The following is a 27,672-nucleotide window of genomic DNA, read 5'->3' on the forward strand; positions in this document are numbered from 1 at the left end:
TGACAAAGGTTATTCTATTTAGTTTGTTTCTATTTCTTGAAGTATATCTTAATATCATCAACGATTCCCCCCTCCCTCTTTCTTTCTTTCTCCCCCCTTTCTCCATATCGTCTTGATGCCTCAATCTTTCCCTATGAGTGATTCTTCTAACTACTCTAATGATGCATACAATTTTTGAGAGTTATACATTACATTTTCCCTACATATTATTATATATAATTTGATATAAATGTAGTCCTTATAGAAGAGAGTTTGAATAAAAGAAAAAGATAACATTTTTCTCCTTTTCCCTTTCCTTCATATTTACCTTTTCATGCTTCTCTTGCTCTTTGTGTTTGGATGTCAAACTTTCCACAGAGCTCTAGTCTTTTCTTTATAAATACCTGGAAATATTCTATTTTGTTGAATGCCCATACTTTCCCCTGGAAGTATATAGTCAGTTTTGATGGATAGCTGATTCTTGGTTGAAGACCCAGCTCTCTTGACTTTCTGAATATCATGTTCCATGCCTTATGGTTGGTAAGTGTGGAATTTGCAAGGTCTTGTGTGACCCTGATTGGCATTCCTTTATATCTAAATTGTCTTTTTCTGGCTTCTTGTAAGATTTTTTTCTTTTGCTTGAAAGATTTGGAATTTGGCAATTACATTCCTGGGAGTTGTCTTTTGGGGATTTAGTGTAGAGGGTGTTCTGTGAACTCTTTCAATGCCTATATTGCCCTCTTGTTCTAAAATCTCCGTGCAGTTTTCTTGGATGATATCTTTATTATGATATCAAGATTGTGGTTTATTTTTGGCTTTTCTGGTAGACCAATGATTCTCAGATTGTCTCTCCTTCCTCTGTTTTCCAGGTCTGTCACCTTCTCAGTGAGATATTTTATGTTATCTTCTAATTTCTTAGTGTTTTGACTTTGCTTAATTCTTGCTCTTTTGCAAGATCATTGTCTTCCAGTTGCTTGATTCTGACCTTTAAAGACTGGTTTTCCTTTTCATTTTGATCTGTCCTGCTTTTTGAGTCTTCAAGCTGTTTTTGCAATTGCTTGTTTTTGTGCTTCAGATTGCTGAGTTCCTTTTGCATTATTTACCATTTTTTCCTGCCAGAAGGCTTCCATCTTTTTGATAACTTCCAATTTAAATTCTTCTAGAGCTTGTGGACAATTTCCATTTCTTTTGGAAGGTTTTGGAGCATTTGTTTGTGTTTCCTATTCTATTTCCTCTGTATTTTCCCTCCATAAAATGTATCCAAGGTCACCCCCTTCTTCTTGCTTTTCTTGGTGTTGGGAGGCTGTTGTTCCTGTGCACTGTTTGCCATCTCTATGTTTTTTTTCCCTCCCCTTTCTAGTCAGAAATCTGAGTGAGGAGGGCTTGCTCTCAGTGTAATTTCCATTTGTTTTGGAAGGTTTTGGAGCATTTGTTTGTGTTTCCTATTCTATTTCCTCTGTATTTTCCCTCCATAAAATGTATCCAAGGTCACCCCCTTAGCATCGGGCTAAATATCGGTTCTCCGCAGCTGCGCTATCTTCCCAGGGGAGCCCAGGGTCTGCCCTCCCCTGACTGCTGGCGTTTCTTGTGTTACTGCTCTCAGATGTAAATCTCTGGTGGTCTTAGTTAACTCCCAAGACCTGTGGGTGCCCCTTGCTTACTTCAGGGGATCCCTTCGTGCACTTGTTGATTATAGCGAGCTAGTTCTGGGTGCTGAGATCTGATTTCCCCTTGCCTGCCTGCCAGGGTTTTGGGTGTTACTACTGACAGGCGTGGGTCCTTGGTGGTCTTAGTCTGGTCCCCAGACCTGGGGCTGCTCACTGTTCAATCCTGGGGTGCCCCTCCCTTACTTGTTGATTCTGGCCAGTGCTGACTTAAACTCTGGCTCCCGTCGGTGTGGTGGGGGAGGGTAGGTCAGCTTTTCGTTCCCTTATATTGTGGAAATGCCAGAATCCCACTTACCTTCAGTCCTGTGCTTTAGTGTGAGGTCCCTCTGTTTTTATGAGGAAGGTTGTTTTTTTTTGGGGGGGGAGGGTCTTTTGAGGTTGTCTGTGTCATTGGGTCTGAGGAGAGGAAGCAAGCTGCGTCTACTCTGCAGCCGTGCTTACCTGGAAGTCTCCCTCTACTTTCTTTTCTGTATGACTAAGTTTTGGGAAGTTTCCTTGTATTATTTCCTGTATTATCAAATTATATTTTTTGAGTTGCCATGTTCTTCTGAAAGACTTATGATATTAATTTTTCAATGTTTCTTCAAGACCAATAGTTTTTGTTTGTGTTGAGATAAAGCAGTGATATCACTTGTCAACAAAAGGCTATGAAAGGTGGACCATAAGGGAAGCTGAGTGCCACAGAATCAGTGATTTTGAATTCTGGCTCTAGAGAAGACTTCTGAGAGTCTCTTGAATACTGATCCTAAAACCTGTATATTAATTATATTTCTCACCAGATCTATCATTTCATCAGTGCAGGGGATACCTTTTCACAATGCAGATTGGTATCTTTTCTGCAATTTCATGTGGTAGTGGCTCCTAACCCTTTTTGATCCCCAAATCCTTTGGCTTTCAGTAAACCTCACATACTCAATGCAAGATGAAATAAATTCCAGAGGTCAACATGCAGATGCATATAAAAAAGTTTCCTTCTAGACAGGCTCATCATAACTCATACCAGAGTTGGAAACTCCTCTTTAAAAGAGCTGCCTGGGGCACTGAGGGTTTAAGAGACTTATCAAGGATCACAAAATCTTAGAGGCAGGACCCGAACTCAGGTCTTTTAACCTCCAAAGCCAACTCTCTCTCTTCCTATGCCACATTGTCTCTCATAAAAACTTCCCCTTATCCATATTGCATCCATAGATATATGGAACGTGACTATTTGTATAATACTTACTGTCTCTGGATCTAGCAATGAACTGTCTGATTGTATCCATTTAGGTAATGTTATTGGAGAGTCACCATTCTGGAAGGAAAAAAAATAATTTCATTAATTGAACGCTTAGCAAAATATTTAAATCCAAATGACACACTGTTTTTGTAACATATAAGAAAGATAGTAACAAAGCAGAAAGAGCGCTTAACTAGAAATCCAGAGCCCTAGGCTGTAGTCCTGCCTATGACACTAGCTGTGTGACATTAGGCAAATTAATTAACTTCTTGGTTCTCAGTTTCTTCATCTACAAAATGAACAGAGTAAACTAAGGAAATCAACCATCTGTCCTTTCTGTCAGTAAATATTACAGTTTTTGGCAGAGCCAGCTAGGTTTTCCAACCTATTTCGTCAAGAATTTGGGAAAAAGCAGTCAGTTGGAGTTATCAGAGAAGTTGGGCCTGCATACATTTCAAAAGCCTGTGTGACTGTGAAAAGTAACCATTTTGAGAGCAGTGCTGAGTGCAACTAATCTGCCTAGTGATACCACGCCCAAAAGAAACCACTCCTCCTGAAGGGAGGAGGGGACTCTTAAAGGGCCAGACTTAAAATTTTTTTTCTTTTGTAAAAGGCTTTTCAAGATACAAGACGGCAAAGAAACTATTACTTGCCATGGGTAATCTAGCTTGGATTGCGTATTTCTTGTATATGTTTTACGACTTATTGTTTGTCACGATTCTGTATTATATTTATTTTCTGCTTAGCATCTATGAAACTTTGCAGTGGCTGAATATAAGTATGTATCGCTTGATTTCATTCATTCCCACATATGCTGGAGCATTATTCTTCGTAACCAAATTATTCTATGCCCTAAAAATAGGTGTGCATCTAATTTTGGGAAAAAAAAGCAAAAGATAATGAAATGGCTGTGATGATTTTAGCTATAAAAGAGGAGATGATGCAACTAAAGGAAATGATGACATGGGGAATTTACCAATGGGATTCTGTGATAGCCCAACCACATTTTGCCAAATCTTTCAACAAGATTTACAGAACATCCGATTCAAGGAAAGCAAAATTTTGCACTATGTGGATGACATTCTTCTTGCATTCCCATCTGCTAAAGTTTGTTACCAGGACAGTAAAAAACTCCTCCTACAGCTATATAAGAAAGGTCACAAAGTTTCCAAATCCAAACTACAATGGGTCATGCCTAAAGTGGAATACCTAGGATTTATCTTGGAAAAGGGGACGAGAAAAATTTCCAAGAAAAGAGTAGAAGACATACTGAAGCTCAGTGTGCCAAAGACTAAGAAACAACTGAGAGCCTTTTTAGAAGTGACAGGTTTCTGTAGACAATGGATCCCAGGCTATAGCCAAATAACAAAATGCCTTATGGACTTAACCAAAAACACAGTCACAGAACCTTTGAAACTAATGAAAGAGCATCTCAAGCCTTGGCACAGCTCAAAGAAGCAATCATAACAGCTCCAGCCTTAGGTATTCAAGACTACAACAAAGAATTCCATCTCTTTGTACATGAAGCAAGAGGCATAGCTTCTGGAGTGTTAGTCCAAACATTAGGACCCAATTTTAGTCCAGTGGCATATTATAGTACACAGCTAGATATTATTGAGAAAGCAATGATTCCCTGTTTGAGAGCAATTGCAGCCACAGCAACCATGATCCAAAAGTCATCTGATTTGGTATTAGGATCAAAACTTAATGTATTCTCTGCACACCAACTAGAATTCATATTGAAGAAATGTCATTTACAAGCTTTAACACAGCAAAGACTTTCTCAATATGAAATTGTGTTGCTAAGCAATGAAAACATCACTTTAAAACCTTGCCAACCACTGAATCCGGCATCCTTGATTCCAGATCTGCTGTTAGAAGGGGAACCCATACATAATTGCCAAGAAACAATATCAGTAGTAGAAAAGCCAAGAAATGATTTAAAAGACACTCCCCTGGAACAACCCGACATTGAAATGTATACCGATGGTTCGAGCAGGATAGTTAATGGAGAAAGGTATACTGGAGCAGCAGTAGTAACACTAACAGAGACATTATGGTATGCGTCCTTACCAAAGCACGTGAGCACTCAAGGGGCAGAGCTAGTTGCTTTATTAAATGCTTTGCAAATCAGTAAAGATAAACGGGTCAATATTTACACAGATTCCCAGTATGAATTTTCAGTAATTCATGCCACTGCAGAAATTTGGAAACATAGAGGATTTTTGACAAGTGCAGGTAAAGAGATCGCATATGCCAAACTAGTAATGCAACTTCTTGAGGCTGTACAACTTCCCAAGGAAGTGGCAATAATCCACTGTAGATCACACACAGGGGCTAATGATTGTGTGTCTTTAGGAAACCATGGAGCTGACATTACAGCAAAATTTGGAGCTAGAGAAGGACCTTTTCATGTATTGAATTTCTCAATAGTTGAGCAGGACAATCTAACTGATGCCTATAATGAGCAGGAAATTCAATCGTGGATAAAGAACTTAGGAGCAAAACAAATAAGAGGAATATGGTTTTCGCAACTAGGCAAGCCCATCCTGCCTAAAAATTTATTTTATCATGTGTGCAATGCAATACATGCACAAGGACACTGTGGAAACCAGGCTGTGATCGATTCAGTCAGACGATTTTGGACTGCACCAGGAATATCCTCATATGCCATAAGAATTTGTCAAAAATGTAAAATTTGTATGCAGTTCAATCAGGGAGTTTATAAGACCAAAGGCTTAGGAGGTCGTCCCTTAGCATATACTCCATTTGAATGCATACAGATAGATTTTATCAATATGCCAAAAGACAAAGGGTTTAAGTATTGCTTTGTCATCATAGACAGACTGACTAGATGGCCAGAAGTTTTTCCTTCTAAAAAGAACAACGCAGCATAAGAATGCTTCTAGATCTAAAAGTCTGTCTATTTGTATACAAATGAATAAAATATTCAGCAAAGCAAACTCTAAGTATCAAGCACTGGAGAAGAGAGAATCTACTTCACTGGTGGTCATCAGTGTGATCAGACAATACTTCTATGTTATTACTATTATACTGACAATACAAAGGAAAAATCTTCCTGTAAAGATAAAAGACTTGATTAGATAATAAAGATTTTCTCTAAACTTACTATCCACAATTCATGTGTTCCTTTGTGCCAAACAGTTACCCTGAAAATTGCTGTAGGGGATATGTGTAGATTCATTCTGAACTCAACCTGACCTCCGGACTGCGACAGTAAGGGTGTGTTTATATTTAAAAGCTCATTTTCCATCTTATGATTAGCACTGATTAAATCCTTTTATTCCTGGGCCTCTAGCTCACCTACTTTGCTGCAGGGAATCATCATTATTTTAGTGAAACTAGGCCTCAATGCAGCCAGTACATGAAATATACATTTTTTCACAGATATTTCAAAAGCACTTTGAAGAAACCAAATAGCTTAACTACAAATTTATGAGACAATTTGGCAGAATTCTGTAGAGGGAGTTAAAACAGATTTAGAAGAGAGAAAAATAAGAGCACATACTTTCATTCAGGGATATCTTCCTTTAAAAGAACAGAAATATGAGACATTGGGTAAATCAATATTTCTGTGTTTTTGTGTTCTAGTGTATGAAACTGTTTTAACTGTAACTCTTTGTTAATGAGATATAAAATATAAATATAAAAATATAAAATAAACCAAAGCAAATGATATAGTCTAAGTTTAAGGAAGAGAATCTGCTCTTTCCCCCCTAGTATTAGCTTTATTTGACTGGTCTTGTCATTTCCAGTGACACAAGAGAACTCTTCCTACATTCAAACTTGAGGAATTAAGTATCTTTTTTATTTTTAAAAATCCATCCAATGTGTTGCTGTTCAAATTGCAACTAGAATTTACAGAAGGCACTTTCAAGATTTTTTTTCCTAAATCCTCTTTAGATCCAGTTGACAGTTTGTTTTTTTAATATAGCAAAGTAGGCTGAGTAAAAACCTGAATAGCCTCATTGTCTCTGATCAGGTACCTTTTTTTTAATATTCTAGAAGAATAAGAAAATATGAACTTCCAAGTCACAAGCAAAACCATACCAGAGAAGCATTTGAAAGAATGGACTTTTAAAAAACTGCAATTTATTGATTGGAATTACTTTAGGAAACCTTAGTGATTTGATTTCAAATAAATTAAATGATTCAAATGAACTTCATTTGGAAAATTGGATTTCATCATCTTTTTTTTTTACCAATGCAAGAAATTCTTAGTTTTGCAGCCACTACCTATACATACATACATATATATATATATATATATATATATATTTATGTACATCCATACATAGAAACAAATCTTTTTTTTTAATAATCATCCTAACTGGAAAAAGACAAATTATATATCCATTTATAAAAAAAGAGAAATAAACAGAAAATATAAATTACAGTCCAATGAGCTTAACTGATTCCTGAGATGATTTTAGGACAAATCATTAAAAATATGGCTGACAAATATTTAAAAAGAAGTTGTTACAAAGGGCCATCATGGTGACTTTGAGAACAGATTATTTCAGAACAGCTTCTCATTTCCTTTTTTGATAAGATGGGTATACTATAGATGCAGTTGCCCAGACTTCAGCAAGGCTTTTGATATGGTATCTAAAACTATTCAAGAAGGTGGTGATATAGACTAAATAATACATTTACATGGAATTGGATTATTTGTGGATAGGAAGAGTTCAAAAGAAGTTGTTAGTGGTTCAATGGCAATGGCAAGAAATTTCAGTGCAGTGCTCCAGGGGTTAAAGATGTTAAGCATTTTTATCAATAACCTGGAGAAGGCAAAATTATCAGGCTCATCAAATTTGTAGGTAACCCAAAGCTGGGGAGGAAAGCTAATACCTTGTATGACAGACAGAGATGGGATCCTAAAGGAAACTGAAAGGCACTAGGTTGAATATAAGATGGAATATAATAAAGATAAGTATAAAATGTACTATATCAGAACAAAAAAATCAACTTCACAAGTATAATTTGGGGGAAGCAGGCTTATATGGCAAATCTGAGAAAAAGATCATAGGATTTTAGTAGTCACAGTTAGCAGTATGTTGTGGTATCCAAAACTATTAGTGATCCTGGGGAGCAGGGAGCAGAATAATAGGGAGAAGCATTTCAGGAATATGGAGGTGATGATGTTCCACTATACTCTGCCCTTGTCAGATCTTGCCTAGTCTACTAGAGAATGAGGTCTGGGTGCCATGATTCAAAAAAGAGCATTGGTAAACTGGAGAATTTCTAGAGTAGGGTAGTTATGCTGGCGAAGGGCCTTGAGTCCACTATATATAAACATCAGTTGAAAGAATTAGGGATATTTAGATTAAAAAAGAGGAGACTCAGGAGTTATATAATAGCTGTTTTCACATATCTAAAGGGCTATAATGTGGAGAAGAATTGTTCAGTTTGGTTCCAGAGGAGGGGAAGAAACTGAAAAGGCCAATTTGAGCTTGAGGTAAGAAAAAGAAAACAAAAATCTTTGCCTCCTTTCAGTTGTTTTTCCTAAACTATAGTTTCCTTAGATTTCTTACCATATTCATCTTTTTTCAGGTTTGGATTGAAGTCACTAGGTATCAGGATATATTGATTGGATTTGTAAGGTTTTATCAAGTTCTTTAGAGATCTTCTTTATTATTTCATGTCTAATAACTGATGCTGGTGCATACAATGAAATTATTTTCATGATGGCCTTTTCACAAACATCTGTCGTTAGTATTGCAATAAGTGATTTCCAAATGTCCCATGAATTAACATTTTTGGGGTGTAGCTTTTAGATTGGATGTAGAAATAAATCTACTTTGCTTATTCTTTACCTCCTAAAACTACCTGTCAATCATTCTTTCCTTTAGCTGCAACTTCCTTCTTTGAATTTAGTTTTTATAGAAAGAATGCTGGCATAATTTATATGATTCAGCTGCTGAAGAAATGTTTCCACTTAATCATTGAGCAAAGACCTCACATTTGGAATACTTATAGTCAAATAAAAGGTCTAACAGTGATTCTTAGTAACCTCTTCAATTTTCCTGATGTTCTGTCACTGTTATTGAAAAGTGGAAGAAGACTGCAAAGGTCAAAGGGTCACTTAAAATTTTTGGTTGTTTCATTGTTTGCCATAAACCAAAAAATTTCACTCCCAAGTGGCCAGCCTACAGGTAATACTAGTAATCTCTCATTTCCTGAGCTATCTTTTGAAAATACTTGATTGATTCCCAGGGCCATACTCAAAACCTTTTCTGTCTGGTAGAATCTGCCAGATGTTCCGTTCCCTGGCCTAGCCTTTAAGAATTCAGGGTTAGCTCTACTCCATGGAAAGTCATTAGAATAGGATAGTTATTAGAATAGGATAATATTATCCTATAGATAATCATTAACACTTAAAAATGTGTAGGCTCTGAACATATGAAAGCCCAAATAATATAAAAAAGAATGAATTACTACAATGCAATGGAAAGACTTATTATGAATATAGAAATTATCCGTGTCAGATGTCTGTGCACAGCCAGATTATTTGACTCAATATGTTGAAGATCAGAATGTATAATGAACAAAAAGAAGATCCAATTAATCCTATATTACTTAAATACGCTCCTAAAAATTAAAAGTGGGAAATGGATAGCAAATTTACATTGACAAGAAATAAAATAATTTTATACAGAAATTAAATTGATTTAAATGAATCACCACAACAAAGATAACAAGTGAACCCCAAAGCATCTTAGTAATCTTTTGACCTATTTTCCAAACAGAGAGTTGCTAAAGGCAACAATGGATTCAAATATAAATTCATCTGTAAAATTTTATGAAGGGTGATGGATGATTATAAATAATTTTTTTTCCATAAATGTTGAGAAGGAGTAGAGGATAAAACCATTTTTAAAAAGTTTGGCTCTACATCTAACTAAGCAAAGTCATCTCAATAACAAGTCAAGAATGAAAAAAAATAACCAAAAAAAGAAAAAAGTAATCTATGCAATAAAGTATGTTAACAAATTGCTTTCTCTATCAAGGAGAATGGAAACACCCCATGTGGTCCCTAACAGCATAGTCCTAGAAGTATTACAGAAGAGACAGAAAAAGTAATAAAGAAAACCAAGCCAGGAAAAGCCACTGAACTTGATTTTATACATATATACATACCCACACATATGTATAATATACACGCATACATACATATTATTTATGTATACATATGTATAAAGATTTGAAAAAATTCAAAACCTACCGATTAGAAAAATTAGTGACCAAAAACATCAGTATCGCTTGCCCTATATACACAAATTCTTTATAAAGGACATCTAAAGGAAGAAGGACAACAGTATGGAACAAACAGGCTTTTTATAAGACAAATTTTATTTTTTCTGATGATTAAACATTTATTTTTTTCTTCTTTTTAGTTCAAACTCATTTCCACCCCCAAAGAAAAAAGAAAAGACAACCACCTTGTAACAAATATAGATAGTCATATAAATCAAATTCCAAATATTGGCTTTTTCTAAAAAGTCTCATTCTGCAATATTTAGTTCATCACCCCTCTGTCAGGAAGTAGACAGAATTCATAAACACTGGTCCTATAAAATAATGGCTGATGATTGAATTGATTTGAGTTTTCTTAAGTCTTTCAAAATTGTTTATTATTTTCCTTTTTCAATTTTGTTCTAACATAAATTGTTCTCTGGGTTTTGCTTACTTTACACAGCTTTTCCCAGGTTTCTTTGAAACCACCTCTTTTATTATTAAACAAGAAGGCATTTGAATATGATATTCAACAATGGAGACCATTTTATCATCATTTTTCATCTCACAATTGACTGAAAGGGATAGAGAATGTAATAACTGATTATATCAATTGGTTATGAAAAAGCATTTGACTCTTATTCAAGAAGGTCAGGGAAGTTTTCCTTGATAATTTCTTGAAACATGATATCTAGGTTCTTTTTATTTTAATCAAAGCTTTTGAGTAGTCAATTAATTCTTAAATGATCTTTTTTCTATATAACTTATAGCTCAGTTGTTTTTCCAGTGAGATAGTTTAAATTTTCTTTTATTTTTTCATCCTTTTTAAAAGATTTTGTTTTATTGTTTATTGATATATAATGGAGTAATTATATTCTAGTCTCTCAATTCTAAATTTTTTTTAAACCCTCACTGTCCATCTTGGAATCAATATTGTATATTGGTTCCACGGCAGAAGAGTGGTAAGGGCTAGGCAATGGGGGTTAAGTGACTTGCCCAGGGTCACACAGCTGGGAAGTGTCTGAGGCCAGATTTGAACCTAGGTACTCCCATCTCTAGGCCTGGCTATCAATCCACTGAGCAACCCAGCTGCCCTCTCTGAATTCTAATTTTCAAAGAATGAGAGAACCTACTTTGGTTATGGTATTATTTCAAATTTCTAGGTTTAAATTGAGGCTCATTAGGTCAGTCCTTCAAACCTCTTTCTTCATTCTTTTCTTTCTTAAAAACTCAAGGAATGTGTCTCACATTCCCCTACTCTATATCATCTTCTTTTTTAGGGTGTCTGAAGAATGAGATTGTGGGATCCATCTTGTCTGGTAAATAAGAACCAACTTATGCCAGGTGTGTTTGTAGGAAGTAGGACAGATCTTGAATCTTACATTGGAGTAAATGGACAATGTCACTCTTAAATTTGGAATTACATTTCTCTTTCTAGACACTGGAATCCTAGGACAAGGAATGTGATTTTATAAGATCAAAATAAATCAAGGAATTGGGGAGGGACTGAGAGAAATGTTGAGCCACACCCCTTATTAGTTATTTACAAATTAACTATCTTGGGCTGTCTAGGGGAAGGGTTAATAATGAGTTTCCAAAATTGTATTTAATGGCCCAAGATACTGAATGCCTTTATCTCTGATCACCAAGAGATATCACTGGAAATCAACTTGTTGGTTATTGGTATCCTGATCAATAAATTGGTTTTCTTACCTGGAACTCAGTGTCTCAGAATTTTTAATTGTCACAGGAATTGTTTTCTTCAATGAGCTTTTATACCTATTTTTTTTTCTATTTGACCAATTCTGTTTTTTAAAATATTATTTTCTTCAGTGAATTCTCGTGCCTCTTTTACCATTTATAGCAAATTCCATTTAAAAATGTTATTTTCTTTACTATTTTTGTGCCTCTTTTACTAAGCTCTTGATGCTTTCCCTAAGTTTCTTACATCACTTTGATTTCTTTTCCCATCTCTTATTTGATTTTTAGGATTTTTTTTTGAGCACCATGAATTCTTTTTGGGCTTGGGTGTAATTAAAAAATTTCCTTTGAGGCTTTGGATGTAGCTGTTTTAACTTTATTGTCTTCTAAGTAAGTGTCTTGATCTTCCCTTTCCCCACTGTATCTGCTGCTTTTTTTGTTATTTGCTCATTTTCCCAGTCTATTTCTTGACTTTTTACTTCATATTAAAGTTGTGCTCTGTTCCTGGCATGGAGGAGACACTACCTGTGATTTCAGGTTTTTTGAGCTGCTGTTTTCAGAGCTACTCCTGGGATCTGGTAATTTTTAGTTCTTCCAACATAGTATTATATAAAGGCAGCTGTGGAAAATGTTCTCCTGGTCTGTGCTCTGTTCTGTGAGCAATCACAAAAGTATTTCTTCTTTCTGGAGTTGTAACCAGGTCCCATGTCCCCCTGTAGTCACAAATGCTCTAGCTCTTTATGGCCCTGGAAATGTAACTCAGGCTTCTGCTCTCCTCCAGTTTTAAGAGTTATTTTTCCTTTCAGGGACCCTCCTTTCTTGCTAGTAATCATAAACACTCTTCTCTGTTCTGGAATTGTATTCATAACCTCAGCTCTCCTGAGGCAGCAAGGGCTAAGTGCTTCTCTTTGCTAAGAATTGTTACCCAGAACTGGGTATGGGCAGTGCACCCAGTGCCAGCAAAGGGTTCCCTGTAATCTCCTTCTGACCAGTTTGTAGGCTGAGAGCTGTCAAAGCTGTTGGTGCTGCTAGCATCATCTCTAAGGCACGCTACTGACTTGCTAAGGCATTTACTGCATTCCAGGCCTGACCACTATCCCAGGGAGAGAGACCTATCTTGCCAATCTCCCACGTTATCTTGAGCAGGAAAACTGTTTCACCCTGACCTTTTGTTGGTTCTTCTGCTCCAGAATTTGATTTGAGGCATTATTTTAAAGTAGTTTGTAAGGGAATTTGGGAGAGTTTAGGTGAGTTCTTGCATTTTAGTCTGTCATCTTGGCTCCATTTCCAATGGTTATTTCTAAGCTTTCAGAAAAAGTAGTAATTAAATCCATTAAAAGTAGTCAGAGAATAATGAATTGTCTCATATTTTAAGGAAAACTGAAGATAATCTATAACTTGAAAGAGATGATCAAGTCATAACTTTAAAACTAGACTGGAACTCAATAAGCCTAACTTTGTCATTTTATTTTATTTTTAATTTCTGGAAATTTTATTTAATTATTTAATTTAGAATATTTTCCCACTGTTACAAGATTCATTTTTTCCCCTCCCCTCTCCCCACCTCATTTCCATAGCTCACGTGCAATTCCACTGGGTTACATGTGTCACTGATCAAGACTTATTTTCATATTATTAATACTTGCCCTGGGGTGATCACTTAGAGTCTACATCCCCAATCATATCCCCATCTACCCATGTGATCAAGCAGTTGTTTTTCTTCTGTGTTTCTACTCCCACAGTTCTTTCTCTGGATGTAGATAGTGTTCTTTCTCATCAGTCCCTTGGAATTGTCCGGGATCATTGCATTGCTGCTAGTAGAGAAGTCTATTACATTCAATTGTGCCACAGTGTATCAGTCTCTGTGTACAATGTTCTCCTGGTTTTGCTCCTTTCACTCTGCATTAATTCCTGGAGGTTGTTCCAGTTCACATGGAATTTCTCCAGTTTATTATTCCTTTGAGCACAATTAACTTTGTTATTTTAAAGATGAAGAAACTGAGGTCAGAGACTAAGTTTCAAGCCTCAGGTTATACAGGTAATAAGCAGAAAAACCACCACCTTAACTTGGATTCTTAATTTCAGAGCTTTTCCCCACTGCACCACTGAAATCTAATGGATACAGGAAGTAGAATTAAAATAAAATCTCGGGGGCAGCTGGGTGGCTCAGTGGATGGAGAGCTAGGCCTAGGGATGGAAGGTCCTAGGTTCAAATCTGGCCTCAGACACTTCTTAGCTGTGTAACCCTGGGCAAGTCACCCCCATTGCTTAGCCCTTACCACTCTTCTGCCTTGGAACCAATATGCAATATTGATTCTAAGTTGGAAAGGAAGGGTTTAAAAATAAAATAAAATGTCCATAAACACAAATAACATAAACAAAGAAACACATAAACACAAGGCACAGGCAATTTTAACTATATTTATATGATTACATATGTATGTAAATGCTATATGTTGGGAAGAAAGAAAGAACTGATGTCTTAAAAGTGACTTAAGTGACTAGAGGTAAATAGTTAATTTGGAAAGGATTTTGGAGATTAGTGTTGAACACTATTTTGAATAGCAGGAGAGGTACAGCCTGGCAAAGAATGTTGTTTTTTTTCAATCACTGACCAATATAGACCTAAATATAACTGGGTTAAACAAATATTTTGATTGCTATATTCCTGAGGTCTATTCAGGTAGAAAGTAAGTCCACAATAGCAAAGAATGTTTGAGGTAGGGATATGAGGAGAAAAGAGAAGAAGCATCCTGAAAAGTTGTTGTTTTACTGATCTAGGAAATATGAATTGTTATATAAAAGAAGATGCTGGAATCAAGGCCTTAGCTAGCTTATGGACAAGAAATTTAAAGGAATAAACCTGATTCAAGAAACAGAGTCACTCAAAGGGTTTAGATGATGGGAACTGTAGAATAAAACTGTCTTGAGAAAAAGATGATTCTTACTAACATGTTATTAACTACTGAAAGAGCTACTTACTTTCCAATCACTTTCATATTGGTATTAGATGAAACCATTGAATATAGAAGATGCATTTACTAAATGAAAAGGGAAAGAACAGCAGAAAGCCTATCACCAATTCTTGGCAGACATTCAAAGTTACCTTTATTTCTTATTCCTTCACTTGTAATCCTTGCCTGTCTCTTCCATTCTTCAAACATCTGTGTGTGGCATGTGGGTAGTATGGTTTGAAGTATGGCAGGTGCTTATAGTTTCCTTTCTCAAGGTCACAGGTGACAGAAAAACCACAGCTTTTAGGCCTCCTTTTACCCAAACCCTCAAGTCCTTTTTCCCATCCTGCCTACTGTGACTTACAGGTCTTTCTTCCAACTGAACTAATAGGGCTTTTTCCCAGGCATAACTTAAAACATATACCCATGGTGCCTCAGGCACCAGAAACCCTGGAAATACAAGCAAAAGTCTACTATTGGCCTGTACTGAGTGTCATAGAGCACTTCTGGTACCATCAAGACCGTGACTGTCCTGCCAATCCTCAACCCTGAAGCGTCTTCATCATATATTTTCTTTGCTCTATACATCAATACAAATGTATCCACAACAAACTCATATTATCAAAGATAAACCAGATCTTCATTATTGCAAGGAAAAACTTATTCTATCTTTAAAGGACTATCTTACTTTCTTCAGTAGTTGTAGGAATACCTTTTCTTAAGCCCGAGGGATTTCTGCCTTTAACTGATACTCTCAGCAAATTTTCTTATCTATTTGACTAAAAAAAAAAATCTAAGCACTTCTTCCTGAGTCCATACTTTAGTGCATTCAAAGCAAAGCTATATTGGTGCTTTTTATTTTTATATCATAGTCATTCCTGGACATGATACTCCCAACCTCTTGCCCAGAAGTGAATTCTTCCTCCTAACAAAGAAAAGCAGTTAACCAAAACAATGGCTGAGTCTGACAATAGCATGATATCCCCAGTCTCCACTTCAAGAGAACATAGGTACCTTTTCTTTGAAACCATGAATTTGACATTAGAGTAACTCAAAGGACAGCTTGTTTTTTCTTTTGATTTAAAATTGTCATTTTTCTATATTGTTCTTATGACATTGCTTATTTTTTTCTGTGTGAATTGCTACAATTGATCAGATTTCTTTTAATTCATTATATCTTCATTTTTATTGCAACATTTTAAATATTCATTATACATAAGTTATAGCTTATTCATCTATATCTTCACTCATTTTCTTGTCCTTTACTCTTAGTTTTGGGAAAAAGGTTCCCTTTCTTGCCAAAGTTAACCTGTGTGCCTTTGAATCCTTGATCCCTTTCCTCTTTCATTTCCTTCTAGAATTGCCCAATCAATAATAATTCCATCTCTTTTATTTTTATTTTTTCCTTAACTACTTGTTCTTTCTCATTTTCTTGCAAAATATGCTTAGATCTACTCTATCTTTTAAAAAAATCTTTACTTGATTCTTTCTCACATTGAAATGTCATCTTTATTTTAGAATCAGGTCCAGGGGTGATTTACACATCTCACCATTTGATATGCTTTTTGGACATCCCCCTATACAGTCTAAGTCTTTCTCTCCTACATACACATCATTACTAGGGGAAGATACTTCTATTGCCTCATATATACCAGATTTGCAAATCAAATTGAGAGAACTCCATGAATCTGGAGCTGTTGTACAAGCAGGACCTATAGACTTCTCACTCCATGACTTGCACCCAGGTGACAAGGTATACATAAAATAAAAACACTTCCAGTGCACTGGGGGGACTCAGCCTGCCTATGAAGGTGTTAGAACCTAAAGAGCGAAGTAGAGGAGCCCCAAAAGCTCAGACCAGGGGTTGAGGGTCCCTTAGGTAGGAGTGAGAAAGAAAAGTCCAGAGAGATAAGAATCTTTTGGGGTCAGAAGGACTGCAGAGCTGACTACTACTGCAGCAGAGTTTATTGAATAGGGGAAGGGTTTATAAAGGAAAAAACCACAGGAATGAAGGAGTGGGGGAGCATGAGTACATGTGGGGTTCAGCAAGTTTATGGTTAAATGGGTACCAAAACATATTCCTACTCAAGATAGTTTTTCCAGGCATTTGTGCCACTTCCTAAGATATTTAGTCTACTGGGATAGGGGAGATATTCACATTCCAATCTTTGTCCTTAGATCTAGAATATTATTTCCACACTTTGAACCTTTGCCTAATTTCTTAGGCCCCAAACTTGGTTAGTTTCTGTCATGAAGGTTCATTCCAAGTCCTGTTAACCACTCCAACAGCTATCAAAATTGGAGAAAAGGACTCTTGGATCCATTACTCACATGCAAAGAGAGCACCTTCTATTGACAATGAGTGACTGTATCCTATCATATTTATTGTATTTGCTAATTGTTTTAAGATTTGATTTTGTTTTTTAAGTTTATATATTAAGTGAATCTATAATATTGTTACACTGTGTCACTTTCTGTTACTGTATTTTTGCTATTAGCTACATATTCTGTTGCACTGTCTTTATTTGCACCATCCTATATTTGAACCTGAGAAAATACCATTCTAAAAGTCCATAAACTAGTTGGACAAAATTTGTATTAGTAACCTTAAGATAAGTTGATGTGTTTTTTGTGAATTTTGAGAATTTTGGTATTTCTTTGAATGCTCATTACCTATTGTACTACTGTTTTATAAAGCTGTTACTTTGTGAAAATCATTTGGACTCACACTGTGGATCATGGCCAAGTTAAAAAGGAAATGGATCTCATTTTTTAGGTGAGAACCCTTTGTATTCTACCTCTACTTGGCTGACACAGTGTGTCACTGATTGTAAGCTATGTATTTTTGATTTTTAAAACACTTTTAATCATTTTTTCCTTGTATGTGCAATACAGTTTTTTTCTCTCATTTTTTTGTACTAGAAGCACGTGTTAGCAGTATTAAAAGTTTTTTGATTTTTGCTCTAGGGTAAGTTTAAAATGTCCATTAGCCCTAATATAAATGCATACCTCAAAGCTTTAGATTATGGAAACCTACCATTCATTGATAAATGTTATGGAACTTTGCTTAATGATTATGTCTGATTTCAGGAGAAGGGATCACACAGGAGCACAGACTTAACCTGCAAAGTGCCAATTGAGCACAAGGTTAAAGAGACCAAATGGATGATTTGGGATGGATGAGATCCTTTAAATTGTTTGAGGCTCTAGGTCGAGGCTGTTTGACATACGTCAGACACAGATCATCCCCTTACCACACTTTTACCAAATACCTCACTTTGCTTATTCTGGCTTTCAAATCCCTGAGACAAAAGGTCAAAATCAGATCAGGGAATGCTATTTCCTATTTGCTGCTAAAAAAAATCTGGTCCCTTTTCTGTCTTTCATAGTGTGGCAATTTCCTGTAGTCCTGGCTGCTGAGTGAGTAAGTACATAATTGATACTAAAGGATTATAGGACATAAATCACTTTAATTGGGCCTTGATTCAAGGACCTATTATAGGTTTATTTTTCCTTACTTAAAAATTTTATACATGTGACTTTGATATTTTATATTCTATCCAGAAGTCTTTTTCTCTCTTATTTGGATTTTTTTATATTTTTGATTTTCTTTTGCCAATTGATTCATATACCTCATAACTCAGCCATGCATCCCTGAGTGATCCCTGGGTTTGTCAATATCCTCCTCAGTGGGGAATGTATTATCATTCTATAATGCAAAGTTTAAATTCTTTTGGGAGTAATTTTAGTATAAGAAACTTGCTACCTCCCAGAATCCAAAAAGTGAACCATTTGGAGAAGGAGCCATGAAGATGTCTTCAGAAACCACATATTGCACCAGAAAATCCAGAGTGAACATTGGGATGAGGTGATTTTGTGGGGGATTAAATGCTTTTGTTTTGAATGTATACTCTTATGCCAAAGGGGACTGCCCTCAAATTGGTTTTTGTCAATGTAGCAATCATTGATTTGGTTCCTTTTCTCTTTTCTTTCCTTTCCCTTCTGCAAATTATTGTAATTTCCCTTTAAAAACTGCAATATTGCATGTACCTCTAATTAAAGTTATAAGTTTGTAATGTTTCTATGATCCATTGGGGTGACTAGTCTCCAAAAGGATCCCGGGGAGGGGGTGTATAAATGGAGTATTGTGCTCCAGGACTACATTCCCCAGAATTTACCAGAATTCCTTGAATTATGTTCCCTATATTGAGCCCTCATGTTTTATAAATAATTGCTGTAACCCTGCCTGCTTGCTCTCTTCTTCCTGAGCTCTCCTTCTGGCTTTTGCTTCCTGATTTTGGAGGTCCCGCAACTCTCTCTTTGCTGAGGCTATCATTTTCCTTTTTCTTCAAATTGTTATCAACAAATTCTTATAAAAATTATAATACTTGGAGTATTTGGATATTAATTTGTAACCTTACACTAGGCTTTTACACCTTCTGCAGGCTGATTGTTTGAACAACCATCTTTACTGGCTGCCTATACTTCCTGACTACTCAGTCACTTCTTATTCCCTTACAATCTGACTTGAAACCCTACTTCTTAATTGAAAGTATTCATTATCAATGATAGCTTAATTTCCAAACGGAATGACCTTTTTTCCTTCTTCATCCTTCTTGACTTCTGTGGTTTTTTTATATTGTTGTCTACCATTTCCTTAAAAGTTCTCTTTTCCCTTGACTTCAGATTCTTCTTTCTATCTTATTAACTGAATTTTGCTGGTGGAATCACATATCTCTTGCCCACTAGTGTGGATTTTCCTTAGGACTCATTTCTGAATACTTTTCTTCTCACATCTGGTTTGTTGTGGATCTCATCACTTCCTATGGATTAAAGTGTGGTTACTGGCATATGGTAAGCAATAAAAGTCTGTTGATTGATTGGAGTATCATTTCTATGAAGATGACTCCTAACATCTATATACTAAGTTCCAATTTCTCTCTTGAATTCTAGTGATATATCATCAACTTCCTGTAAGATTTTTCCTACTACATGTACTGTTGATATCTCAAAACCAACCTGTTCAAAATAGAATCTATTATCTTCCCTACTAAACCCACCCTTCTTTCAAACTTCCTTATTTCTATTGACACCACTTTGATTCTCCTAGTCATCTAGGTTTATAACCCTAGTTATTCTTAACTCTATGCCATCCATCACCTTTCCTCCTTATCCACCTGTGCAAGTGGGTAGACTATGTTCCTATAGGTAATAAATATCAAAGGAAGGATTTTAATTCATTCCTTTGGCTCTAGTGAATGTTCTTTTCACTATATCATAATCCTATCACTGCTCCTAGCCCTCTTGATAAGTAATGACCTTTTTCCTCAAAGTACTCAGACAATTCTAGAACACATTTAGTATTGTGTACTATCATACCTGTGTTCGAGTATTATCCCCCTACCTCACAGCAAACTGAAAGCGTCTCTAAACTGTATTTTCTGTGACCTCTAAGAGAATTTTTGCAGAGGAGGAGCTTATTAAATGCTTTTTGTGTTAGTGTTTTAGTTTAGCTAATGCATTATCCTATGGGTTTTATAATCTCTATGCACACAACTCTGTACAATCCTAGTCTTTCTCTTAAATGCTAGTCACTTATTTCCAACTGCTTTTTGGATTTTTTGATTGTACTGTAGACATTTTAAAATCAACATGTCCAAAACAGAACTCATTATTTTACCCTCCACAACCATGCCCACCTCTCTTTTGATCTTCTCTATTTCTGATGAGGTATGTATAATCATCCTTCCAGTTATTTGGATTTGCAACCTCAGCTTTATTCTTTTTTTAGACCCTTACCTTCCATCTTAGAATCAATACTGTGTATTGGTTCTAAGGCAGAAGAATGATAAGGGCTAGGCAATGGGGGTCAAGTGACTTGCCCAGGGTCACACAGCTAGGAAGTGTCTGAGGCCAGATTTGAACCTAGGACCTCCCATCTCTAGGCCTGGCTCTCAATCCACTGAGTCACTTAGCTGCCTCTTCAGCTTTATTCTTGATTCCTCATTCTACCTCACTCCACAGAGTTAATCTATTGCCAAGTCTTGTCATTTTTACCCCAAAAACATCTTTTTGCATCTATTCCCTTTTCTTTTCTCATGTGATCACCAACTTATCATCTCTCTCTTGGACTATTAAAAGAGCCAATTTAATTGGTCTCCCAGACTTAAGTACAGTATCTCATTTTTTAAAAAAAAGTTCACACTCAGTTAACGAAATAAAAGGCTAGCAATTTGATTAATAGTAAAAAATTTCATTAGCTCACATGGACAGGAATAACGGATAACCTATATGTAACCTATAACCAGATGTTGCAGTTCATTTGGTAGGGTTTAAAATGCCTGCTGTAAGTTCATCTGCTATATGAAGAGTTACACTCTTCATATAGCAGCCACCAAAGTTCTTTCCTAAAGGGCAGGTCTGATAATCACATTCCAGTATTCATTAAACTCTTGGAGCTCCCTATTGCCTCCAGGTAAAATATAAACTTTTCTGTATGGCTTTTAAAAAATTATTTAATTGATTTAGAGTATTTTTCCAGGATTATAAAAATCATGTTCTTTTCCTCCCCTCTCTCCAGCTCCCTCCCATAGCCGACACACAATTCCACTGGGTTTTACATGTGTCATTGGTCAAGACCTATTTGCACCAGGGTGATCATTTAGGATTTATAACCCCAATCATATCCTCATTGACCCATGCCACCAAGCAGTTGTTTTTCTTTTGTGTTTCTACTCCCACAGATCTTCCTCTGAATGTGGATAGTGTTCTTTTTCACGGGTCCCTCAGAATTGTCTTGGATCATTGCATTGATACTCATAGAGAAGCCCATTACGTTCAACTGTACCGCAATGTATCAGTCTCTGTGTACAATGTTCTCCTGGTTCTGCTCCTTTCACTCTGCATCACTTCCTGGAAGTCATTCCAGTTCACATGGAATTCCTCCAGTTCATTGTTTCTTTTAGCACAATAGTATCCCATCAACAACAGATACCACCATTCGTTTAGCCATTCCCCAATCAGAGGGCATCCCCTCATTTTCCAAATTTTTTTTTTTGCCACCACAAAGAGTGAGGCTATGAAATTCTTGAATAAGTCTTTTTCCTTTTCCTTATTATCTCTTTGGGGTACAAACCCATCAGTGCTATGGCTGGATCAATGGGCAGGTAGTCTTTTAGCGCCCTTTGGGCATAGTTCCAAATTGCCTTTCAGAATGCCTTCCACACAACTCCACCAGCAATGCATTAATGTCCCAATTTTGCCACATCCCCTCCAACATTTATTTCTTTCCTTTGCTGTCATGTTAGCCAATCTGCTAGGTGTGAGGTGGTACCTCAGAGTTGTTTTGATTTGCATTTCTCTGATTAGAAGAGATTTAGAACATTTTTTCATGTGTTTATTGATAGTTTTGATTTATCTAAAAATTGCCTATTCTTGTTCCTTGCCCATTTATCAATTGGAGCATGGCTTGATTTTTTGTACACTTGATACTACTTATAAATTTGAGTAATTAGACCTTTGTCAGATTTTTTATTATGAAGATTTTTCCTCCAATTTGTTGCTTCCCTTCTAATTTTAGTTGCATTGGTTTTGTTTGTACAAAACCTTTTTAATTTAATGTAATTAAAATTATTTATTTTACATTTTGTAATATTTTCTAACTCTTGCTTGGTCTTAAAATCTTTCCTTTCCCAAATATCTGACAAGTATACTATTCTGTGTTCACTTAATTTACTTATAGTTTTCTTCTTTATGTTCAAGTCATTTACCCATTCTGAGTTTATCTTGGTGTAGGGTGTGAGACATTGATCTAAACCTAATCTCTCCCATACTGTTTTCCAATTTTCCCAGCAATTTTTGCCAAATAGTGGATTTTTGCCCCCAAAGCTGGGATCTTTGGGTTTATCATAGATTGTCTTGCTGGGCCACTTACCCCAAGTCTATTACACTGATCTGCCCTTCTGTCTCTTAGGCAGTACCATATTGTTTTGTTGACCACTACTTTATAGTACAGTTAGAAATCTGGTATTGCTAGGCCACCTTCACATTTTCTTTCAATATTTCCCTTGATATTATTGATTCTTGATATTTTTGTTCTTCCAAATGAACTTTGTTATAGTTTTTTCTAACTTTATAAAAAAGTTTCTTGGTAGTTAAATGGCTATTGCACCAAATAAGTAAATTAGTTTGAGTAGGACTGTCATTTTTATTAGGTTAGATCATCCTACCCATGAGCAATTAATGTTTTCCCAATTATTTAGATCTAGTTTTAATTGTGTGGATAGTGTTTTGTAGTTTTCAAATAGTTCCTGTGTTTGTCTCAGCAGATAGATTCCTAAGTATTTTTATATTGTCTAGGGTGGTTTTAAATGGTATTTCTCTTTCTAAATCTAATCTGTAACTTTGCTAAATTTGTTGATTATTTCCATTAGCTTTTTGGTGGATTCTCTAGGATTCTTTAAGTAGACCATCATATCATCTGCAAAGAGTGATAGCTTGGTCTCATTACCTATCTTAATACCTCCAATTTCTTTTTCTTCTCTAATTGCTACTGCTATTGTTTCTAGTACAATGTTAAATAATAGAGGTGATAATGGGCATCCTTGTTTCATTCTTGATCTTATTCGGAAGGCTTCTAATTTATCCCCATTGCAGATGCTTGCTGATGGTTTTAGAAATATGCTGTTTATTATTCTTAGGAAAGTTCCTTCTATTCCTATGCTTTCTAGTGTTTTCAATAGGATATATATTTTGTCAAAAGCTCTTTCTGTATCTATTGAGATAATCATATGATTTTTGTTGGTTTTCTTGTTGATATGGTCACTTATGTATATGGTTTTCCTAATATTAAACTGTCCTTGCATTCCTGGTATAAATCTCACCTGATCATAATGAATGACTCTCATAATCACTTGCTGAAATCTTTTTGCTAGTATTCTATTTAAATTTTTTGCATCAATGTTCATTAAGGAGATTGGTCTATAGTTTTCTTTCTCTGTTTCTGACCTGCCTGGTGAACTATTTCCCACTTTTCTTGCCAATATTTTTCCATCTTTTTTGATAAGTTCCAATTTAAATTCTTCAAAAGCTTGTGGTCAATTTCCACTTTTTTTAAGAGGGTTTGGATGTATTTGTTTGTTATGTCCTCTTCTGCTATTTCCTCTGTAGTCTGGATTTTTTCTCCACAAAGATTATCCAAGGTCAGTGCCTTTTTGTTTTTCTTGGTGTTGGGAAGTTGTTTGTCCTGGGAGTTTTTTGCTATCACTATGGTGGATTTTCTTTCCCTTTCCAGTCAGAAGTCTGAGTAAAGAGGGCAGGCTCTCTGTGTATGGAGCTAAGGAGTGAGCCTTTTGCCTGAGGCCACCTCTTGAGTCTCTGGAGCTTCTACTGTTTGTGGCCCTTCTCTGTGCTATCTCTGAGCTCAAGGTCTACGCTCCTCAGTTTGTTGGGGTCTCAAGTCTAGCTGCTCTCAGGGGTAGGTTTTTGGTGGTCTTAGTCAGCTGCCAAGAACCTAGAAGTGCCCCTCACTCATTCACTGATTTTAGCGAGCTGCCTCTGAGTCTAGCACACTGGCTCCGTAGGTGGAGTGGGAGAAGGTAGATCAGCTGGCATTTTAAGATGGAAGCTATTTCACCCCCTTATAGTGTGAAAATGCCCAAATCCCACATACCTTCAATGCTTCACCTACTGTGGAGCCCCTTCGTTCATATGAATTTGGTTATTTTGGCCTTTTGAGGTAGTCTATATCATTAGGCGTTGAGGAGAGGCAGATTCCTGAGTCTAAGCTGCAGCCATGTTTACCCAGAAGTCTCCCTCTATATGGCTTTTAAAATTTAGTATAGCCTAGCCTGCACCTACCTTATCCTCCCACCTGAACATTACTCTCCTACCCAAATTCTAAGGTCCAGTCAAACAAACTAGTCTTGTTGGAAGTAGCTGTTGCTTGTGTTCGCCACTCCATCTCTTTGCTTTGCCATTGTACTGAAGACAGACTGGAATGTACTTGGGCCTGATGTCTACCTTTTAGAATCCCTTGTTTCCTTCAAATCTCATCTCAAACATCATCTTTTACACAAAGCCTTCCCTGAACCATGGCTGCCCAGGTACTTTCTTCACATAAATTTCCCTCATTTATACTCATTTATGTACATTGTAGGCTTAAAGCTTCCTTTGTATCTGCAGCACCTGGAACACAGTCAGTGCTTAGTAAGTTGTTGTTGGTTGATAGTATAATATGTTAATGGTTCATTTATTCATCTCTAAAAACTGCTAAGGGATAATTTTAATGGTGGCAGTTTCAGACATGGTAGCAGAAGGAGAAGAACCATTTAGTTAGTTAGGCAGGCAATAGTTGATGCCTGAAGTAATCAGGAGCCATTTGATCCAGGTTTTCTGATGATGACAAATGACAGTAGGAACTTATGGCCTCCAGTGTTTATACTAGGCCACTGTAGGGGAAAATGTACATTTACACAGAGATTAATGACTTACAAACAGCTTTCCTTGTGACAATTCAGTGAAGTAGATAATGATAAGAAAACTATTCTCTTTATTCCCCACTTTACAAATAAGAAAACAGGCAGAGAATGGTTAAATAAGCTGTTCAGGGTTTCACAAATTAAATACAGAACCTGGAACTTGAATTCATTTTTTAACATTAATACTAGTATTTCTTTTTTCCATTTTACCACCCTGTATTTCAGATATAGGGGCAGCTAAGAGGTACAGTAGATGGAGTGATGAACCGGAGGACCTGAGTTCAAATGGGACCTTGGGCACTTATTAGCTGTGTGGCCCTGGGAAAGATACTTAACCCTGTTTGACTCAGTTTCCTCATCTGTAAAATGAGCTGGAGAAGGGAATATCAAACAACTATAGTATCTTTACCAAAGAAACCTAAGGGGGGGGGGTCATAATTTGACATGAAGAATGGACTAACCAATAATAATAACAAATTTCAGATAAATATATATGACAAAAAAATAAGTAGACTTTCCAAGAGTATTGCATTCTACTTAGAACTTCTTCAAACTCCATGACATTTCACTGTCCATTATGGTGTAATGTATCTAAATATTCATTAATTAAATCTGGACAGGAAAGATGACGGTAGTGATGAGTGAACTGGAATGACTTCCAGAAACTGATGCAGAATGAAAGGAGCAGAACCAGGAGAACCTTATATACAGAGACTGATACACTGTGATATAATCGAATGTAATGGACTTCTCCATTAGTGGCAATGCAGTGATCCAGGACAATTCTGAAGGACTTATGAGAAAGAACACTATCCACATGCAGAGGAAGATCTGTGGGAGTAGAAACATAGAAGAAAAACAACTGCTTGAATTCATGGGTCGAGGGGATATGATTGGGTATGTAGACTCTAAATGAACGTCCTAGTGTGAACATCAACAACATGGAAATAGGTTCTGATCAAGGACACATGTAAACCCCAGTGGAATTGTGCGTCTACCTCGGGAGGAGGGGAAGGAGGGAAAGAGTATGATTCTTGTAATCAAGGAATAATATTCTAAATTGACTAATTAAATAAAATTTTCAAAAAAAATTAGAAACAACTTAAAGAAAATGATGATGCTAACCACAAAAAATAGGCCATTTCTGAATGTGAACTGAAATGTCCAAGTTTGTTTAGGTAAGCTCCCATTCAAAAATATTTTCAAACAGGCTGATTCTAAATTTGCATTAGAAACTATGAGAGAGTGCAAAGGCAACAGGAAAATCTTATGATGGTTTCAAGAAAAACACATAACATCTAGTTTCATTTTTTTCCATGGTCTAAAACTGTCTCACTTTATCTTGAGTCACCAATCTTTGACCTAATTACCTGTTTGTAACAAGAATATACTGGATTAGTGTTTGCTCTCCTAGCTATTTTCAACAAGATTCCATCTATTATGTTGGGAAAAGCAGAAAAGAGGCAAGGAGAGTCAAATAGCAGGATCACAGGAATAAAAAGTTGTCTTGTATGTTCAAGTAAATAATTGTGTAATACTATAAATAAATGCACAACATTTATTAAGTACTCACTATGTACCAAGCACAGAAAATACAAATGGGAGATTGTCCTTATTCTCAAAAAGAATACATTTTGATGGAAGAAAACATAAGGGAAAGGTGTTTTACTTCTGGAAGTCACAGGGATACAGAGAAGACTGACATGACTTTACCAGAAGCAAAGGTAGTATTGATTTGATTACTGTTTCAAGTCAAAGGCTGAGGGGAGAGTGTGGTAGGGCAGATTTCAAGAATAGGACCAGAGCTGATAAGCTGGATGGGGTGTGAAATGTAGTCTATTCTGTCTGGTCCAGGGCTGGCTAGATACCGCAGTACCTGTTTCTGTCATGGCCATCCCTAGTTTCCATTTTACCAAGCTTCCCAAAGCAATCAGTTTCCTAGGTAATTCAACTGTAGTTTCAATTTAACTTTTGGTTTTTAGGCAGACGAGACAGACCGGTTGAAGCAGCAAGGAACCCTGCGGGAGACACAGGAAGTGACATGTACTAGACCAGTCAAACCACTACTACCACTTTAACCACCACCTCTTGTCAGGTTGTGATGGAGAACCCAAGATCACCAGGCCTGCTTCTAGCCTGGTGCCTACAGCTATTATACAGGGGAGAGAAAGGACCCATCTTCTTGAACACCAACCATTTCCCAGTTGCCACTGATGGGTTGGTAAGCCCAAGATCCAAGGGAATGCTGTGCCCCATTGATCCTTATTTCTAGCCCTCGGCTCAGCCAGATCCCTGGTCAACATTCTGTTCCAGTCTGGGAATTGGTTTCTATAGGGACTGCAGCCCATGTGACCTCAGCACCCATGGTCCCTGGAGAGCCAGAGAAGAAGGCTCCAGCCAGCCAAGTACTTGGTGTTTTC

General features: G+C 36.5%; 1 protein-coding gene across 4 annotated transcripts in view; it reads right to left on the reverse strand.

The window, feature by feature from the left end:
* AHI1 (Abelson helper integration site 1) overlaps positions 1 to 27,672 on the reverse strand; it is a 278,473-nt gene that overhangs the window by 61,509 nt on the left and 189,292 nt on the right. For 3 of the 4 annotated variants that reach the window (XM_007484594.3, XM_007484595.3, XM_007484597.3), the window contains one exon: positions 2,869 to 2,937. In XM_007484594.3, coding sequence (XP_007484656.1) covers positions 2,869 to 2,937 — 69 coding nt within the window. Of the gene's footprint in view, positions 1 to 2,868; positions 2,938 to 18,343; positions 27,271 to 27,672 lie in introns of those variants that run through there. The other variant, XM_007484598.3, reaches the window with a different exon arrangement.

Source organism: Monodelphis domestica, chromosome 2 (genome assembly GCF_027887165.1).
Source record: "Monodelphis domestica isolate mMonDom1 chromosome 2, mMonDom1.pri, whole genome shotgun sequence".
Taxonomy (NCBI): Eukaryota; Metazoa; Chordata; class Mammalia; order Didelphimorphia; family Didelphidae; genus Monodelphis; species Monodelphis domestica.